Source organism: Amia ocellicauda, chromosome 12 (genome assembly GCF_036373705.1).
Source record: "Amia ocellicauda isolate fAmiCal2 chromosome 12, fAmiCal2.hap1, whole genome shotgun sequence".
In the NCBI taxonomy this organism is placed as follows: domain Eukaryota; kingdom Metazoa; phylum Chordata; class Actinopteri; order Amiiformes; family Amiidae; genus Amia; species Amia ocellicauda.
The window spans coordinates 10,556,071-10,576,506 of record NC_089861.1 but is presented as its reverse complement, the minus strand read 5'-3'; the positions used below and the strand labels follow the sequence as shown (position 1 = coordinate 10,576,506).

Here is a 20,436-nt window from a genome sequence, read left to right as displayed (position 1 = left end):
TCTAGCACATTCCAGATCATATGCATTCCCAAGCATGCCCCTGTACTGCATCTACAGAGAGCATCAGCTGAACACAACCCACCCTTCAGAAGTAATGGCTTTTGTTTAGAAGGATCAAACATCAGGATGTGAAAGCAGCAGGGATTTTTGATTCTTTGTTTTGCACAGAAACCCTTAGAATAAACAACAAAAGAAGGTCCGCACTCCAATGGAAAAATCTTAGCAAGGGGAGATACTTCGCAAAATGATCCAAGACTGAGCTGGCTTTTCTGGGCCGTACGCTCCGCATTCGTACAGCACGTTAGAAGCAGAACTCGCCGCAACCGTCTGCGCATTATTTCACCTGCTTTCTGCCATTGTCGATTGTTGTCGAAAGCTGACCTTTCGACCTCATCTCTAGTCCATGTGGAACAATATTGCCTCTTGGCTGCAGTGGCACACATTAAAAAAACTTCCTCCTGCAGAAAACCTCATTGTTAACAGCTAATTCGAGTTAATTAGGTTTTAATTCTGACTTTTCCGAGCGTAAGCCTGAGAGAGGAAGGCGAGAGCCAGGGCTTTGATTGCCAGATGCTAATTTCATTACCATCACTGAGTCAACAATTGGCCAAAGTAGGCATTCTAATGTGGAAACATAAGCTGCAGAGGTACTTGTTCCAAATTAGATTTAGGTCAACCACAGGACCCGGTTATCATTATATGTTACACTTTGTTCTTCTGTTCCTGTCTCTTAAACAAAAAAGCAGACCAAACCACTACTTGTTTATTTTGTTTTGTAATTTGTTCTAACAAGTAAGGCCACACCAAAAGTAATCGATTTTTGCCCTATTGCAGTCAAAACACAGACAAACAATACTAGCAGGCAAAACTAAATATCAGGAACCTTAGGGTATTCATTAGTAAAAAATGAAATTATTCTTATGTGTATTATATAAGAATCTGCCCAATTAGGCGAAAAGCTTTATTTATTGATACATGTTGGTTTAAGTAACACAGAAAACACCACTGTTTTAGTACAGCAAGGTCTAGTCTTTGACCAAAGCTTCTTCTGTCAAAAAACTACAATTCTCATCACAGGTATTTATAAAACAGTCTATACAAGTATATCAGACAGGCAACAGAAAGACACATACACACCTTATTTTGTAATTTATACCCTTGATAATCTAAAATTAGACTTGGGAAAGAAATTGCAGGTATACATACAGCATGTGTAAAGCTAAACCTAAATGTATAGGGACAAGTATAACTAACAGACACTATTTTACAGATGTAAAACATTTTCTTTTATTAAAGTAAAGGATGCTTAAATGGATTTACACCCCACAATCAGTATTTCACGGACCCTCCTTTGGCTTTGAAAACCTTGATAAATGGCTTCTTCTTGTTTTGTAATACATTTGGGAGGTTTTATTTTGTTCGTATTTTTACAGTTTTTTTAAGTTTGACAATTCTCTGACTGATGACTAATCACACTGATGGCACTTTTGTTTTCTGCCCATTGGTAATCAAGGGGAATTTCAACGGTTTAACTGCCAGGGGTTTTGTGAAAGTACAACATAACCAAAATGTAGTAGGCCTACAGGGTTACAGTGCTTTGTGAAAGTATTCACCCCCCTTGGCATTTGTCCTATTTTGTTGCATTACAACCTGGAATTTAAATGGATTTTCATTTGGATGTCATGTAATGGACATAATAATTGGTGAAGTGAAATGAAAAAAATTACTTGTTTTAAGAAATTCTAAAAAATAAAAACAGAAAAGTGATGCGTGCATATGTATTCACTCCCTTTGTTATGAAGCCTCTAAATAAGATCTGGAGCAACCAATTACCAAGTCACATAATTAGTTAAATGAAGTCCACCTGTGTGCAATTAAGTGTCACATGATCTGTCACATGATCTCAGTATATACACACCTGTTCTGAAAGGCCCCAGAGTCTGCAACACCACTGAGCAAGGGGCACCACCAAGCAGGCGGCACCATGAAGACCAAGGAGCTCTCCAAACAGGTCAGGGACAAAGTTGTGGAGAAGTACAGATCAGAGTTGGGTTATAAAAAAATATCAGAAACTTTGAACATCCCATGGAGCACCATTAAATCCATTATTAAAAAATGGAAAGAATATGGCACCACAACAAACCTGCCAAGAGAGGGCCGCCCACCAAAACTTGCCTCGGACCAGGCAACAAGGGCAGCAAAGAGACCAAAGATAACCCTGAAGCTCCACAGCGGAGATTGGAGTATCTGTCCATAGGACCACTTTAAGCCATACACTCCACAGAGCTGGGCTTTATGGAAGAGTGGCCAGAAAAAAGCCATTGCTTAAAAAAAAAATAAGCAAACACGTCTGTTGTTCACCAAAGACTCCCCAAACATATGGAAGAAGGTACTCTGTTCAGATGAGACTAAAATTCAGCTTTTTGGCCATCAAGGAAAATGCTATGTCTGGCGCAAACCCAACACCCTGAGATCACCATGGTGGTGGCAGCATCATGCTGTGCGGATGTTTTACATCGGCAGGGACTGGGAAACTGGTCAGAATTGAAGGAATGGTGGATGGCCCTAAATATAGGGAAATTCTTCAGGAAAATCTTTTTCAGTCTTCCAGAGATTTGAGACTGGGATGGAGGTTCACCTTCCAGCAGGACAACGACCCTAAGCATACTGCTAAAGCAACACTTGAGTGGTTTAAGGGGAAACATTGAAATGTCTTGGAATGGCCTAGTCAAAGCCCAGACCTCAATCCAATTGAGAATCTGTGGTATGACTTAAAGATTGCTGTACACCAGTGGAACCCATCCAACTTGAAGGAGCTGGAGCAGTTTTGCCTTAAGACACAAAAACAGAAAACTTAAGCGTGCATATTTCTTGTTTGATTCACATAAAAAAATATTTTGCATCTTCAAAGTGGTAGGTATGTTTTGTAAATGAATGATACAAACCCCCAAAAAATCTAATTTAAATCAAGGTTGTAAGGCAACAAAATAGGAAAAATGCCAAGGGGGGTGAATACTTTCGCAAGTCACTGTACATTTACAGCAATGATTCGCAACCACTGTACAGGAAAATCATATGTTTGAACAACACGTGTGACATTCATAAACCTTCAATGTTGTGTTAGGTTTACCTCCCATTTTTAAAAACTAAAACTCAAAAGACTCAATGGTACAAAATGATAAATCTGAACCATTTCATTTAGGCTACTTTTGTAAACTCAAAGTTGCACTCAAAGTTTTGTGCCACATTCCCTCTGCCCCTTTTCTCCATTAGGAAAAACAGGTGTTAATGTAGCATGACTGCAAATATGAATATGACACTGGGTACTCAGCAGATGTAATTATTTGTGACAGATATGCTGTTGGTATGTGAAAATCATGGTCCTTCGAGACTGTTTTGACAATGCAACAGGGCAATGTTAAATTACTCCATGTCATTCAATACTGTAATCACTGGTTGGTGAAGGTCTTGTTTTTATGACGATGGCAATACAAGACTTAAAAAATAAATAAAAAATAAAATAGCACTAGCAAGCTGGTCCCTCCCATGTCATCTGACCTTACCCCAATTAAAATGTTGCTGTACGAATGTTTGGGGACAAAAGTCTACTCCAAAATGCCATCAAAATGTTAGTCCTTTTATGTAGGGAGGACACCCTTTTAAAAAGATGCATTTGAACATGAAAACAATGTTAACTGAAAGCTAAATACAAAGTTAATAATTGGCCAGTGCTCATCAGGAAAATGTTTTGTGGACAGAGGGAGAGTCTAACCACTCAACACTCAAAATCTGGCACACCGGGGCTCTGGGCTTTGAGTAACCGATCCCTCTCTGTGCTTCCGATATTTTTATCACCAGGCAGAAGCAACCAAAGAGACAGGAATAGAAGGGACATTTATTCAGGCTCTGGTGTCTACAGGACTTCACACACAGAGCACTGCTCTAATAATAACAGCTCTCTATGAGCAACACATACACTGGGCCTATACCATCACCAGGTACATCAGTACTGAACAGCCACAGCTGCTTTCGGGAGACCACGGAAAATGTTGCTTTACTCACATTCACTCGCTCTACTCACTACAAATATCACTATGTTCCTCTGCCTCACCGTCTCATTCCCGAAGATTTGAGAGAATTAGCCATCTGCAAGTAAAACGTCCCATGGGGTGTGACCAAAGAGATCCACTCACAACAAAAACACATCTGGGAGGTGTCTGCTTCACCACTGGAAACCCAGGGGAAAAGTGGTACAGCAATTTGCAGTATTCAGCCGTACTGTCACTACAAGGCCTCCGGTCTAGTGAAGGAAGGTTTGGGAGTGAGTTGACGAGCGTGACAGTCAGCCACCTAGAGTTCAAAATGACATCATCAACCTGAGCCATGCTGTTCAGCCTCTAGCTAGACAGTTTGATCCGACATGAATAAAATGGTGAGGAACACTTAAACACAGCTAAGGTGCAGGATAGGGAACTGCCCGTTTATAAGAATCCTCTAATAAACCTACACAAGCTCAAAGCACCAGGAAAGCAAAGCTAGGAGGGAAGTTTTTTTTTTTTTTCTGTAAAAGCATGGCTGTATGTTTAAGGGGAGAAGACCGTGTTCAAGAGTGGCCTCTCGCCCTTGCACAGTGGTCCAAGTCTATTCTAGGGTTGTGAATGATCTATCAAGGAAAGACACAGAGGCACAGAGGGGTCTTAAAGCACAGGCTGCCCAGACACAGCGGTGTAATCTGAAGCCCTGTGCTGACAGCTTGGCAGTACACCTGACACAAGCCAGTAACCAGGAGAGCGCTGAAGGACAAGAGTCTTCATCGGAGCACCTGACTGAGATTGCCACCTGATCCTGTGGGTTATTCTAGGGCTTACCTGTCCGTCTCTGGCACAGGGTCACAGACAGACAGGAAAAGCCATAGCCAGGGAGACAGCATTTAAACAGCCCATGGAAAAAGCCTCACAGTTCACTTGAGTGATGCTGAGATGCGTGCCGAAATCATGGCCACAGTGCGTTAACCCAGACTGCTCGAAAGCTTGATTTCCCTCATACAGAGAAATAAGGTCTTAAAATCATGTACTAGACCGACACAGAGCTCCAAGCTGGAACACATACAAGCACGGCAGGAAATATATGGGCCAAAGTGAACAGATCCCGTTTAATCTTTAATACATGATATGCAGGGAGAAGGCTGCACTACGCTGCCTGAATACAGTGTCAGAAACCATCAGACATCAGATTTCAGAATCCCTGAAGTGATCCTTCTGGGAATGAACACACTGCCAGCAGTCTGGAGTGTATCAGGGAGAGTTTCACAGTGGGACAATGGGGGATGAGCCGCATACAGCACCATGGACTGATGCACACAGTCTCCTGCTCCTAGGGGATTCTGCGCATCACGGTTACTACGCTGGGTCAGCAGCATACAGTCAGCGGTTTCTTTTTGTCAAGGAGGCATTTACCCCGTGAGCAAAAAGTGCCCCACATCTACAGCAGATCTTTAAGGAAGCCTCTGCCAGGGTTTGCTTTCCAGAGAAACGTGAGCGTTGCGGGATCAATTGATCACGCTGGAATCTGCAATCAGTGTGAGATCAGAAAGCAATAAATGAGTCAATCAGAATAGTGATGGAGATAGAATTAGGTTTGCTTTTGATTGTGTTTGGTTTGGTTCGGTATGGTTTTGTAGAGTCTATGCTCATGCAGGTACAGAGTAATGGCTCAGAACCAAGGATCTCTCAAACAACCTCAGCTTTTTCCAGTCTAAACAGCCATAATTAGGTTAGTACTGATGCAAAAGCAGTCTGGCCGTCAAGACCAGCTGCTTCGACTTATACCACTGCAAGCTGCTAATGGAGATGCCGAGTGATCATCTTAAATTCTTATTAATTTCACAACCTTAATTTACTGTGCCTTTCCTTTCGGGTGTAGGTAATTCAATTCCATTTCGATTTAATATTATGTCTAAAATAAGAGCCCTTCAACATCAGACTATTGGAGTCTATGTCCAGTAACTCAGATGAGACCTGAAACACATACCACACAAGGCAGGGATGCACATACTGTACCTGATACTCTCTCCTGGCCTTGTCAGTCTACAGAGTAGACTAAAAGAAAAATTGTGTGAACCAGCAGAAAAATAAAATAAAAAAACTTGAGCCAACTTTTGCATTACCAAAAGCAAATGATTTAATTACTGGCAGGCTAAAAGCTTCAAACCACATGTTTTGAAACCTTTAAAAGTTGCTTTAATGCTTTTCCCTTCATATTGCAACACTATTCATAAGAAGAAGATATCTCTATCCCAAGTTTGCTACATTTTAGCAAAAATTGGACTTTTGGGGTTTAACTAATTTAACTCAGATTAAATAGTAAACGGATCTGCAAGTGAACAAAGACGATAAACAATCCCTCCTTCTCCAGCCAAATTATTGAAGCACAAGGGTAGCAGAATCAACTCAAGCAACACAATCTTTTAAAGGCGAGCACGCTTTGTAACGAAATTTCTGTCCTTCTTAAAAAAAGCAAAAAAAAACAACAACAATTGTAGAAATGGAACAAGACCTAAGATAAGAGATTATTTTTGAGGGGGATAAAACAGCCCTATTAATCTATACTGTTTCAGTGACAAACTGATCTCACTGCACACCAGTCCAGCACTCACAGTCAAAGTCACATCAGGTTTTAAGTGGATCTTCTTGAATCAATGACAATGATCTCAATATATTATATATCCTTATGCCTCCCAAAACAGAGTGCAGGGCTATATCTGTAAGCATCATTGCCTTACCCACACATTCAGTGTAAAACATTTAAAAATTGCCTTTTTTTAACCACTTAAACTGTAAATGCACACTTACAAAAGTAGACCCCAATAAATCTACACATCGATTTGGCATTTGCAGCGATTTCCATTTGCTTGGAACTTTGCTTTTAAACACTTTACTATGCATTTATCATAGTATACTACAGTAAACCTTTACAAGAGCAAGTACAAACGCAGATCTAAGCAGACATGGGGCTAGGCTACTGATAATGAAGGTGATGTCACTATCCTGAAGACTGTGTTAATGACAGTTATGTTGAGCAGAGCTTTTTTTTTCCTTTCAGAGCAGATCCACGTATATCCGTGAAGCATTTCAGAAAAAGCCCCTTCATTGTGCTTGCCTGAAATTAAATATACATTTACATAAACCTTAGAGATCAACATGTACACTGTTTTATAGAATCAAAAGCTTCTTCTGTTTTTTTTTTTAATGAAACAAGCAAATAAAAAGGGAATCTCCCGTCTGTTTTATTACCACATAGTCATGATCACATGTATTCTGGTTTTAAAATAATGACTGTGCAATGTAAAGCTATTGTTTATGGCTCATATTGGCTCAGTAAACTCAGTCACCAAGCAACTGTATTACAGTGAGCTTACAACAGTAACACATAGCACTGTGACCGAGACGAGAGGCACACAATGCACAATCTACAATGCAGTGTGCCGTAACTTAGAAGTGACATTTTGTACACAACACACCCTTGAATTAGGTTACATGATTGTTCACAACAAACAAGGTCAGAGCTTTATAGATTTTTAAATGGCTTCAACATTTCAGGAGCGCTCCGTTACCAAACAAGCGAACAATCAATCAACATATCTTGTTTCTTGTATTTTTGTACTGGTTGTATTTACTGCACTTTGTAATGTTTTGAAAGTGTTTCTTGTGAAGACTGTAAGTACTTACTTATCCTCTTCACTCCAAGACTACACCGGCCTTGCTCAGTCTGCTCTTAATATCTTTAGTGGTGGAGTTTTCCTGACTGACCAAGGTGCCTAGGTAGGTAAAGTCCTCAACTTCCTCTAGATCTACTCCCTCAATGCATATAGTGGTGGTTTATGGGGTGTGATTTGTCCCTTTAATTCCATTCTCTCATCTATTGCTTTCCATGTTGGTTTAGTTATACATGGCTTGTGATTTGGCTCATGTATCCCATGTAAACTTTATTGTTAACCCATTTCTTTCTATGATGTTATCACTCTCTTGGTCAAGGGTTTCCAGGGAATAAAATCTATTCCTGAGTTTGATGGTGAATTTCTGTCTAACTTCAGGGTCTTTTAGCTGGCTGATGTCTATGACCTTTCTTACTACTTTTTTGGCTTCTGGTCTTTTGAGCTTCAGTCTGATCTTAGCAGCCAAGAGATGATGATAACTGTAGACATCTGCTCCTCTGTAGACCCTCGTGTCCAAGAGAGATTTTACCCATTTATCATTGATGATGATATGGTCAATTTGGTTTTCATCCCTGCCATTTGGTGACGCCCAGGTCAGTTTGTGTATTGTTTAATGTGGGAAGATCACCAAATCATTGGCCATGCAAAAGCTGGCTAGTCTTTCTCCATTCTCATTCATGGTGCCACAGCCTTCATTCCCTAGGCACCTCTCGTAATTGGTTTTGTCCCTACCTACTTATGCATTTTGATCCCCAATGATCAGTAGCACATCATGCTGTGGCATTTTGGAGACTTGATAGTCAGCTTACAGTAGGGGGAATTAAAGCAGGCTCTAATTGGTCTCTGAGAGTCTCTCGTTATGTTTCTCTGGAGTTATGATTTTTCCTGACCCTGTCCATCGGCACTCGCTCACGCCAAGGATGTCAATTCTGTACGGGTCCATCACTTTGGTCACCTGAGCGGTCTTTTGAGGCTCGGTACATAGATCTTACATTCCAGGCTACAATTCTAGTAACCTGTTTTGGACCATTTGAAAAACTGAGTATTTGACTTTATACACCAAAACATGCTGCATTATGCTTTCTGTCTGGATTGTTTAATGCACGTTTTAAGGTTAGTTTGCAAAAATGAAATATATTATATAATCTATAAGATGCCAGCACTAGAGCAGAGAGCTACAATAATTTACCCTTGATAAGCACACATTCACAACCAGCCTAGGATTAACACTTTGGAGATGGATAACATGTAGCCAATGGAGAACTGTACTTGAACTCTATAAAATTATAGAATTATTACAAATTAAATACCTGATTTGTTCTCACACTCAAATCAGATTTATGGTGTTGCTTAATGTATACACTTTTCATATAAAGACTATTGAAAGACTAAGAAAAAGAGATGCAATGTACCCAAAACCACTTAGGAAAAGGATTGTTTTTCGTTTGTATTCCCTGTTAATTTTGTATGTGCATCAGTTAGCAGTTTCACTTGCTATAAATAGCACAGAGAATGGATTTTCAGGACAGATAGAATCCTAATTAGCCTATGCTTATGAATATTAAACTGAAGTGTGCCTGAGAGTTAATGAACTGGTGATACAGAATATCCACTGGAAATAGTCGAACCCCCTGTTCTTTATGCAAAAGCAATAAAACCCATTTAATGCAGGACTAGCTGTGTCTCCTGTGGAACAAACTAGTAGAAGATTTCGTTCTGGGTCGGCTTTTTTGGTGTAGAAATGTACAGGGAGTACACTTGCACCGTTAAAACAACTGGTGTGCAAAGACTCGTTAGCTTTCCTTTAAACTGGTTACTGAAATAAATCCAATTAAGAATGCACCTTAACATGCAACCAGTAACACCACAAGAAAGAAACATCCTGACCTCTACGGAAACGTTGAGTTCAGGCTATGCAGCTAAAGGGGGGGGGGGGGGGGGAGTGCCAACAATTGTCCTCAGCCCAATTTTATTTTTAGAGTCCCATACAACCAAGTCCTATTCCATGCACATGTAAGTATTGCTATTACCGTCTGATGGTGATAGTTTGGTTAATAATGCATGATTGAAGATGATCATAATAATAAAACGAACCTGAGAAGCAGGCAGGCGCGTTCTGGAATGGTTTAGAAGAGTGAAGACATTCGAACACATTTCAGCCGCTTCAATCTCAACACACTGGAATATCAAATGCGATTTGCTGTCAGGATGAGTGGCTCCTCGGATCCACAAGTTAGAAAAACACTCTAGAAGTCTCTGGGAGTGATTGATTTTAGGGAGACTCCCTTAAGCGCCCAGGAGTTGGTGTGAGTAATGCCAGGGAGATGCTGTCCTCTGGCGCCGCCGACACGGTCACGCCACCCCGCGGTCCCCCGGCGGGTCCTTACCGGAGGGTGGGTCCGATACAGTTGGTGTCCGTGCTCTCGATCTCCCGCAGGATCCGTTCGTGCTCCGCCGCTGTCTCCAAACTCGCCATCTTCCATGTCCCAGTAACACCGCTCGTCTGCGTCACCTAAAAAACAAACCATCCCACGGGCGCGGGGGGATTGTGGGAAACGGAGTTTTCGAGCGGAGGAAAGAACAGGGAATTCTGAGTGGAGCTGGGCGATGTAGCAAACTACATTTCCCGCGATGCCCAGCGCTCTGAAACACAGGTGGATTGTGGGAAATGTGGTTTATGTATTTGTTTGTGCCTGTCGTCTCCAGAGATTAAAAAGACTACACCCCTATAACATTCTGAATTATATGTTTCATTTAAAATAACTGTTAAATTGAAACAGGGAAAAATATATAGAGATATAATTATAATAAAAGTCTGTGTCGCAAAAACAAATGAATATAAATGGCTTGTCCTTGAAACTTACCGGTTTATCTCAAACAGGAACAGGTATATTTTCTGATAATAAATAGTAGGTTCAAATAAATCGTGTCAATGTATTTGTGCATCTGTTCTTTACTTGGCTCGACTGATAAATATTACACTTTCTACGTCTTCAGCACTTTTTATTACCAAGAACTTACACTCACCTAAAGGATTATTAGGAACACCATACTAATACTGTGTTTGACCCCCTTTCGCCTTCAGAACTGCCTTAATTCTACGTGGCATTGATTCAACAAGGTGCTGAAAGCATTCTTTAGAAATGTTGGCCCATATTGATAGGATAGCATCTTGCAGTTGATGGAGATTTGTGGGATGCACATCCAGGGCACGAAGCTCCCGTTCCACCACATCCCAAAGATGCTCTATTGGGTTGAGATCTGGTGACTGTGGGGGCCAGTTTAGTACAGTGAACTCATTGTCATGTTCAAGAAACCAATTTGAAATGATTCGACCTTTGTGACATGGTGCATTATCCTGCTGGAAGTAGCCATCAGAGGATGGGTACATGGTGGTCATAAAGGGATGGACATGGTCAGAAACAATGCTCAGGTAGGCCGTGGCATTTAAACGATGCCCAATTGGCACTAAGGGGCCTAAAGTGTGCCAAGAAAACATCCCCCACACCATTACACCACCACCACCAGCCTGCACAGTGGTAACAAGGCATGATGGATCCATGTTCTCATTCTGTTTACGCCAAATTCTGACTCTACCATCTGAATGTCTCAACAGAAATCGAGACTCATCAGACCAGGCAACATTTTTCCAGTCTTCAACTGTCCAATTTTGGTGAGCTTGTGCAAATTGTAGCCTCTTTTTCCTATTTGTAGTGGAGATGAGTGGTACCCGGTGGGGTTTTCTGCTGTTGTAGCCCATCCGCCTCAAGGTTGTACGTGTTGTGGCTTCACAGATGCTTTGCTGCATACCTCGGTTGTAACGAGTGGTTATTTCAGTCAAAGTTGCTCTTCTATCAGCTTGAATCAGTCGGCCCATTCTCCTCTGACCTCTAGCATCAACAAGGCATTTTCGCCCACAGGACTGCCGCATACTGGATGTTTTTCCCTTTTCACACCATTCTTTGTAAACCCTAGAAATGGTTGTGCGTGAAAATCCCAGTAACTGAGCAGATTGTGAAATACTCAGACCGGCCCGTCTGGCACCAACAACCATGCCACGCTCAAAATTGCTTAAATCACCTTTCTTTCCCATTCAGACATTCAGTTTGGAGTTCAGGAGATTGTCTTGACCAGGACCACACCCCTAAATGCATTGAAGCAACTGCCATGTGATTGGTTGGTTAGATAATTGCATTAATGAGAAATTGAACAGGTGTTCCTAATAATCCTTTAGGTGAGTGTATATAGGTCTTATATTGGGGGGGACCCAAAACGACAATGTCTCCACCGCCTGGTCATGAGCAGCATTACACCTAACGCCTGCACCGATTTTGTAGAGCTTGAAACCCAATCCTGGCATTCCCTAATTACGTGCAATCAAGAGACATGAGTAGGTTATTTTCATATAGTTGTATTTCACACATACATTATCTGCTAATTAGCACACTTAATACTTCATGTATTTATTGTAAGAATGCCCCCGGCGTTCACAGGTCACAGTAATCTTATCTTGGGTGGGTGTTCACTGCGCATTTCTTGTGAATATGGCAATAATGTTTAAATGTGGAAAACAGGCACATGTATGTTTTTTTTTATTTAAGCATGCAACTATTGATGTATGTATGCATTTATGTGTATGCAAAACTGGTGTTTTGGGAATTGTTCAAATGGCACACAATCTATGTTCATTTGGAGTGTCTTTCTAACTCACACACAGTCTGGACGCTTCAGTACATATACTATAATGTCTCTGCCCCTCGTGTTTTTTATTACCCAACATTTTATGAAGCAGCTTTCATCCCAATCATAGCAAGCTAACAAAACAAGTCTACTATAGCTTATAAGAAAATTAAATACCCATGTGTCCCTGTTCATAGCATATGAATCTATATCCTGTTGAAGTTGCTTTTAGTGCCAGACTATATTTCATACAGAATGGTCAATGCATTTCTCAAAGGAAAATACTGTTTATTGGGTAAAGTATTTTACATTTCATTAAAAAGAACAATTCAATTTTTTTTTAATACTTGTGATTAAAATCTTTAAAATATCAATCCTTAAAATCACTTAAAAAATTTTAAAATCTTTGTGATTTTTTAACAAAACAATTAACTTCAAAATAAACGTGCCCAAAACAACAAAACAAACGTGATAAAAGCAAAACTGCACACCAACATAAAAGTCAAATACATTGAAAATAACTGAAAATGCACTGGACAAACTAAAGAAACAATTAAAAAAGTAAAATAAAAAACAAACAAAAAAGGTCCAATGCATTTAAAATTAAATCCAAAACGGTCAATGTATTTGATAAAAGAATATAACAAAACTAAACCCAAAAAAACCCTAAACAATTAGTGGTTTAAAAGCAACTAAATCTTTAAAAACAATTAAGATTCCTTATAAAATCTTTTTAAAAAACAATTATCCATAAAAATGTTTAAAGCAAAATATATGACAGAAATCAGCGCCTTTTACAGGCATTAAGGCGCTCTCACACACGGCACACCCCTCATGTTTATTAAGCATGCGATTCTCAGACCACGCCCAAGTCCGCAAATAACCCCGCCCATTACCACATCCCCCCGCCAATAAGAACGCGCGTTGGGGGGCCGGGCCACGCCTCCTGCTGGAAGTTTCTCGGGCGCGGTGCATTGTGGGAGTTCCCCACCGGCTTCCCGTCACTACGCCAGCTGCAAAGATGATGGTGAGTAGACGGGTTTCTTCTCTTTTCCTCCTCGCCTGAACCCATCATCATCCGACCTGTACGCGCACACAGAGAGTCGGGCGGATCTGATATCTGGGGGAAGGGGAGTGTTTTCTCCCGGTATCCAGCGGTATTATCTGTGTGACGGACTACGGTTGCTTTGTTTTTCGTGATTCCGCCGCCCTCCCTCATCCCCCCGGTCTCTCTTGTTCTTTCAATGGGCGGCCTGTGTGCCATGGCGTCGGAGTCGGGCCGTTATTACAGAAACTAATAAAATACTGGTTGTATCAGGGCCTTGTTGGCCGTGTTTCCGTATCTGTACAGTGATTTCTTTATCTCTGGCCAGTTAGTCTATGTACAATCCCTGCACCGGTCCCGACACTGCGACTACTAGGCCTGAAACATGACAATTCAATTCCGTGCCCAATCGCGCATGGTTGGCACACGTTTTTCTGGGTGTCGTTGTTCTCCTGTAGGTTTTGTGCTAAAGCGGGGATGTGGGTCTTTTTTCTCCTTGGCAATGGTCTTCATGTGCTGCGCAGTGCCAGGGTGAATTGGCAGTCTGGGACACTAGCAAACTGCCCATTCATTGGGGTGCGTTTGTGCCGGTGCTTTTTGTTTGCAAGCATTTCAGCACACAGTCCTTATTGGGCTTCATATGATCCAGAAATGTAAACTGCTATATAATATTTGATTTGCATGTGGAATTGACTTGTTTGCTTCCCATCATTACTCGTTGTACTTGCTTTGCTGTGTCGTATCCAGGTTGACGCCTAGCAGCCTGCGCAGTTAATCCATTATTTTCTATCCCATGCAAGTGAAAAATACTCTTGCAAGATTGTGACTATACATTGAATTGATTTAAATTCAGATTATGACCCTTATGTGAAACAATTTTGCAACACTAAAATATTGGATTCCTTTCCTGTCACAATGACATCTGCCTGCATTTTCTGTAATCAAGTTTGTCCACACAGTGCTGCAAAATCCAATCAGTTTTAGCATGCATTATTCTTATGTGATACAGCTTGGGTGTTTTGCGCAAACCTGTATAGTGATTTGTGATGCACTTCACTGCTGGGCATTGTCTGGGCAGCCGTGCATCTCTAAATGCAGTAGTTATTGAAGATGCAGACTTGTAATAGTTTTAGGGAAGAGGAAGTGTAGTCCTAATTCAGAAACTTGATTTGAATTGTGTGCATTGGGTCTTTTGTACTCTGCAGGTTGTTTTGTGACATTTATTATAAAAGCTGCAAATTATTTATTATATTAGTGTTATTGGCTGCTTCTCTGATGGGTACAAAAAAATCCATGATTAATTGGGGTGTGCAGTGACAAAAGGTATTGGCTTTTCTTTGCTGTGTGGTGACTGTGGCCCTCCTTGTTGCAGCCCACACCGGTTATCCTGCTGAAGGAGGGGACAGACACGTCTCAGGGTGTCCCCCAGCTCGTCAGCAACATCAATGCCTGCCAGGTCATCGCTGAGGCGGTGCGCACCACCCTGGGGCCCCGTGGCATGGACAAGCTGATGGTGGACCCCAGAGGTGAGCCCAGACGCAGCATTTCCCTTTCCTTGTGCGATGCCAAGTGTTCAGCGTGTTTTGCACTGCTTTGAACTTACATTTCTATGCTGTTTTATGACCCCTTTTATATTTTTCACCAGGAAAAGCTACGATCTCCAATGATGGCGCCACTATCTTGAAGCTCCTGGATGTGGTCCACCCGGCGGCCAAAACCCTGGTGGACATCGCCAAGTCTCAGGACGCAGAGGTGAGGACATCTCTGCACCAAAGCTGTATCTTAACACCTTTAAGATGCTTAATGCCCATCTCTGGTTAGGTTCTAGTAAATAGTTACCCTTAATTGAGGTCAGAATCCTTGCGGCTCCAGGGTATAGCCGTGTATTTTAAAAGGGAAGAGCGTCAGTGGGTTGCACAGTTTATCCCCCCACCCCCAGCGATTCTCATGATGTTTTTTGCTCCAGGTTGGCGATGGTACGACCTCAGTCACCCTGCTGGCAGCCGAGTTCCTGAAGCAGGTGAAACCGTACGTGGAGGAGGGGCTGCACCCTCAGATCATCATCCGCGCCTTCCGCACAGCCACCCACCTGGTAAGTCCCTCGCACAGACCCGCACCGTGCGATTGCGTTTAGGCAACAGTGATGAGATTGAAACAGTCAATGTAGGTGATGTCATGGCATGTCCACTCAGCCGAGGCTGGCTAGTGCTCTGAGCTGATTGTGTCCATCTTTTTTTTTTTCTCTACAGGCTTTGTCAAAGATCAAAGAAATTTCAGTCACAGTGAAAAAGGATGATAAGCAGTGAGTAAAATCATATCTTCTATACTTAATATGCATTCATTTCAGAAGGACACATTTCCTAACGTCGGGCTTACAGGTGCATTTTCAGTCTGCATACTTTGTACAATATTTAAATGTGTATTGCAAACATTTTCTTGAATGTGTTCGTGTGTCCATGGGGATTAAATAAAAAAAAAAAAAAAAAAAGAAAACTGACAGGGTCTCTTAGGGTGCAGAGAGTCTAAATTCATTTGAGTCAGACCTGCTTTTCCATCACCCTAACCTGTGCATCAGGGAGCAGAGGAGCCTGCTGGAGAAGTGTGCGGCCACAGCATTGAACTCCAAGCTGATTGCCGGCCAGAAGGAGTTCTTCTCCAAGATGGTGGTGGATGCTGTGATGATGCTGGATGAATTACTGCAGCTGAAGATGATTGGTGTGAAGAAAGTGCAGGGAGGAGCCCTTGAGGTGAGCCTGGGGAAAATTATATAGATAGATTTTTTTTTTTTTCCCCTCTACTGCATATGTAGTTACTGGTGTTTGATAATCAGACTTTCAAGCTTTTTAACTGTGGAAAGCATGCTGAGCTCGTGACTCTCTCCTGACGATTCTCATTCTTTGTGTTGTGTGCAGGATTCCCAGCTGGTGGCGGGTGTGGCCTTTAAGAAGACCTTCTCTTACGCTGGGTTCGAGATGCAGCCCAAGAAGTACGAGAACCCCAGGATTGCCCTCCTCAACATCGAGCTGGAACTCAAGGCAGAGAAGGACAATGCTGAAGTCAGGGTTAAGAACGTGGAGGTGCGTTTCTGCAGACGCACTTGATTGAATGTAGACAATCAAAGCAATTCACGTTACATTTCGGTTTTATTGGGTCAGTTTCTGTTATTTGACTATGGTAGATTAAAATTGGACGTGTCCTTCAGGTTAAAATGTATATAATACACATTTGTTAGCTCAAAGTATTTTCAGTTACTTGATAACTTTCTGAAAAGAACTGCAGATGAGATTAATCCTTTTTGATGTGTAACAATCTAGAGGATACATTTGAAGACCTTTACAGAGAAGTTGTAGGTTTTGGATAATTTAAATGTTTATGATGCCACATTTGATTGTTCATTTATAAGTCAAGTCAAGAAAATGAACTACATTAAATATCTTTCCCTGGTTCTTTAACAGTTTTCATCTTTGTTTACTCTAGGATTATCAGGCCATTGTTGATGCGGAGTGGAACATCCTGTATGACAAACTGGAGAAGATCTACAAGTCTGGTGCCAAGGTGGTGTTGTCCAAGTTGCCCATTGGGGACGTGGCCACGCAGTACTTCGCTGACCGGGACCTGTTCTGTGCCGGGAGAGTGCAGGAGGAGGATCTCAAGAGGACTATGATGGTAGGGCAATAGAACACTTTGCTCACCTTACAGTGGATGAATGATGCAGAGCCAGCTGCATGTGCAGTAACTGGTGTACGTTTTAGAATTGAATCTGTGTAAGTGGCATTTGTTTAACAGTTACTAAAAATTAGTGTTTGGAAGTTGTATATATTTATATTCAGGAACTTCCCAAACTGTTTAGTGTTAATGTGCTAGTGCAGGTTTGTATTTTAAGATGCACCATCTTTCACACACCACAGGAGCGAAGAACTATATAGAAATATACCATTGACACCAAGTCTTGGTCAGATTGTCAAGTAACATTAAAACAACAAATTGTATAAAAACACTTCCTTGAAGTGCCAGTTCTGATGTTTTCATGTCTTAAATGTGAAGAAATCGGACCCTTCGCGTAAAACCAATCTTTTTTGCATGTAGTCGGATCTGTAGAATAACACTTTACCGTGTCCCGTCAGGCTTGCGGGGGCTCAATCCAGACCAGCGTGGGGGCTTTGACAGACGACGTTCTGGGCCAGTGTGCTCTCTTCGAGGAGGTCCAGGTCGGAGGTGAAAGGTACGCAGGAAATTCACCTTACATTGCGTTTTTGTGAACCCTTTCATCTGTCCCTTAGACAAAAAGTAGATAAACACCTTAATGTCCACCATTGAGCAGTTCAGTACTGAGGGTGAAGATTGTAAAAGGTTATAAAATCTGTAACGGTGGCAGTGGTCACTGAGCCTGTGTTGTGCCTGCAGGTATAACGTCTTCAAGGGCTGCCCCAAGGCCAAGACCTGCACCATCATCCTGAGGGGAGGAGCGGAGCAGTTCATGGAGGAGACAGAGCGCTCGTTGCACGATGCCATCATGATTGTCCGCAGGGCCATCAAGGTGAGCTTCGACCCCACCGGTCACCAAGTGCACAGCAGGGCTTTGGCACCTGGAATAGTGGTTTGCGAATTAGAGTAATTTTGTGTATAAAATGGTACAATTGCTTAGCTTTTTCCTTTTGCCCTCCCAACATTGTAAAGTGTAACTTTTAACGGAGTAGTACAGTGTAGGTCTTCAGTAGTGGTTGGAAATGGTCTCCTAATCTGGTCTTGCTGTATCCAGAATGACTCCATCGTCGCAGGAGGAGGTGCCATTGAGATGGAGCTGTCCAAGTTCCTGCGCGATTACTCCAGGACCATCCCTGGGAAACAGCAGCTGCTGATCGGCGCCTACGCCAAGGCCCTGGAGATCATCCCCCGCCAGCTGTGTGACAACGCTGGCTTCGATGCCACCAACATCCTCAACAAGCTGCGAGCCAAACATGCACAGGTACGATATGCTGGACAGGTGCGCTGTACTGACTGCACAACAGGGTCTGCGTTCCATGTTAGTGTATTAATGCTCGTGTCTCTCCTCAGGGTGGCATGTGGTTCGGGGTGGATGTGAACAACGAGGACATCGCTGACAACTTCGTGGCATGCGTGTGGGAGCCCTCGGTGGTCCGCATCAATGCCCTCACCGCTGCGTCCGAGGCCGCCTGCCTCATCCTCTCTGTGGACGAGACCATCAAGAATCCTCGCTCCTCTGGGGACGAGGCTCCCGCAGGCCGAGGCAGAGGCCGGGGCCGCCCCCATGCCCACTAGAGGCCGCTCTCCTGCCCCGTCACTCCCAGCAGGATTAACGGCTGCTGCTCCTGAGTCCCACAGCCCAGCTCGACGCACGGCCGGTCTCGTTATGGACAGTTTCCACAATGTCATATCTCGCCCTCAGACAAAGAGCATTGATCTGTCAAATGTTATGGTCCAACTTGTGAAAGTGACTTAAAGGTGAGACGCATTACATGCAGAAATACAATAAAAAATAATGAACCACGCAGTTAATACGTTTGAATTCTACAAGCAAGACATTAACCATGCTTGTTTTCCCCTCCAAGCAAAGCGCATACATTAATGAACTTGCTAAATTTTCATTGATCTCAAAGCTACCATGGAGAAGCTCTAAATCTGTAAACTATAAATTATACCACACCCTGAATCCTCGTATCCTATAAAGTTAAGGACAAGATGTGCCTTTATGCCGTTTTAGTCCTTAATTGGATTGGTGGATGGATGGATTGGTGTGAAGCATGGTTCCTTCATTTCAGGGTAAATTTGAACAATTAAGTGTAGAACAGACTTGGTGATTTTCAAAGGTCTGTATTGTTACATAGTTATTTTCCCCAATTCAGATCTCAAAATAATAAGCACTGGCTGTGTAGCAGAGAAGCACTGATGGTAAGAAGCCAGGGGCATGCTGGGATTGCAGAGCCCAAACAGTTTGCTGTTAGTCACCTAATGTAACTATTTATTGGAATTTCATGGACTTATCTTTTTGTGGAATTAACAAGTAAATCAAAATTTCCTAAACCTATGTGTGCTTGTTTTGCGTTTGTGCTGTCTAACGATCTGGATTAAACCCGAGGGTGCAGCTCTGAACCTTCCCCGAAGCCCACAGTGGAGACTTGAAAATAAAATCTAAAAAGACCAGAATGCATGTTATTTCTGTTCAGATGCACTAAACCGCTCCACACTAGTCTGAAGCCCCATGGATAGTGAGAAATGGTGGTTTGGCCTATAAATCTTCTGCTTGTTGGAAGAAATTTTAAAATCGGGCATGTTAGAAAGGATATTTATATAGTTTAAACAGTTATACAAGACCATGTATAAATATGACATTAACATACTGTATGTTTGAAATGAAACCACTCAAAGACTTTCATTTGGAGTCGGAGTAATTCTGTTGTGCAGCTTTGTTTGTGGTTTGTACAAATACAAACTCGTGCCTCAAAAGAAACCTGGAAGTACAATGATCAGACTTCAATACAAAATCTTCAATCCTTTCATATGAAACTATATACTATCAGTGCAATAGGGTATATATATACGGACCTAAAATATAAACAACATGTAAAGTGTTGGTCCCATGTTTCATGAGCTGAAATGAAAGATCCTAGAAAGGTTTCAATCCTACAAAAAGCTTATGTCTCAAATTTGTTAACATGTTAGTGAGCATTTCTCCTCCACCTGACGTGTGGCATGTCGAGATTCGATTAAACGGCAGGATCATTATACAGGTGCACTTTGTGCTGAGGATGATAGAAGGCCACTCTAAAATGTGCACTTTTTTCAAACACCACAGTGCCACAGATGCCTCAAGTTTTGAGGGGGGGTGCAGTTGGCATGCTGACTGTTACCAGACAATTGAATGTTCATTTCTCTATCATAATTTAAGAGAATTTGGCAGTGCGTCCAACTGGCCTCACAACCACAGACCACCTGTAACCAGGCCAGCCCTGGACCTCCACATCCTGCTTCTTTCCCT

At 42.1% G+C, this 20,436-nt stretch overlaps 2 protein-coding genes across 3 annotated transcripts in view; one reads left to right on the top strand and one right to left on the bottom strand.

Annotated features, from left to right (window-relative positions):
• Positions 1 to 10,242, bottom strand: part of exoc6b (exocyst complex component 6B) — a 152,783-nt gene extending 142,541 nt beyond the window's left edge. For both annotated transcript variants that reach the window (XM_066718327.1, XM_066718328.1), the window contains exon 1: positions 10,102 to 10,242. In XM_066718327.1, the coding sequence (XP_066574424.1) occupies positions 10,102 to 10,190 (89 nt within the window). In that variant the 5' untranslated portion in view covers positions 10,191 to 10,242. The remainder of the gene's footprint in view (positions 1 to 10,101) is intronic.
• A 3,076-nt stretch (positions 10,243 to 13,318) lies between these two features.
• cct7 (chaperonin containing TCP1, subunit 7 (eta)) lies at positions 13,319 to 19,604 on the top strand. Its single transcript, XM_066718326.1, has 12 exons — positions 13,319 to 13,421; positions 14,812 to 14,965; positions 15,085 to 15,191; positions 15,406 to 15,531; positions 15,689 to 15,741; positions 16,015 to 16,186; positions 16,352 to 16,516; positions 16,917 to 17,105; positions 17,564 to 17,661; positions 17,844 to 17,976; positions 18,199 to 18,405; positions 18,495 to 19,604. Exons 1-12 carry the CDS (start codon positions 13,416 to 13,418, stop codon positions 18,717 to 18,719), a joined length of 1,635 nt encoding a protein of 544 aa, XP_066574423.1. The 5' UTR covers positions 13,319 to 13,415; the 3' UTR covers positions 18,720 to 19,604.
• Positions 19,605 to 20,436: the final 832 nt, after the last annotated feature.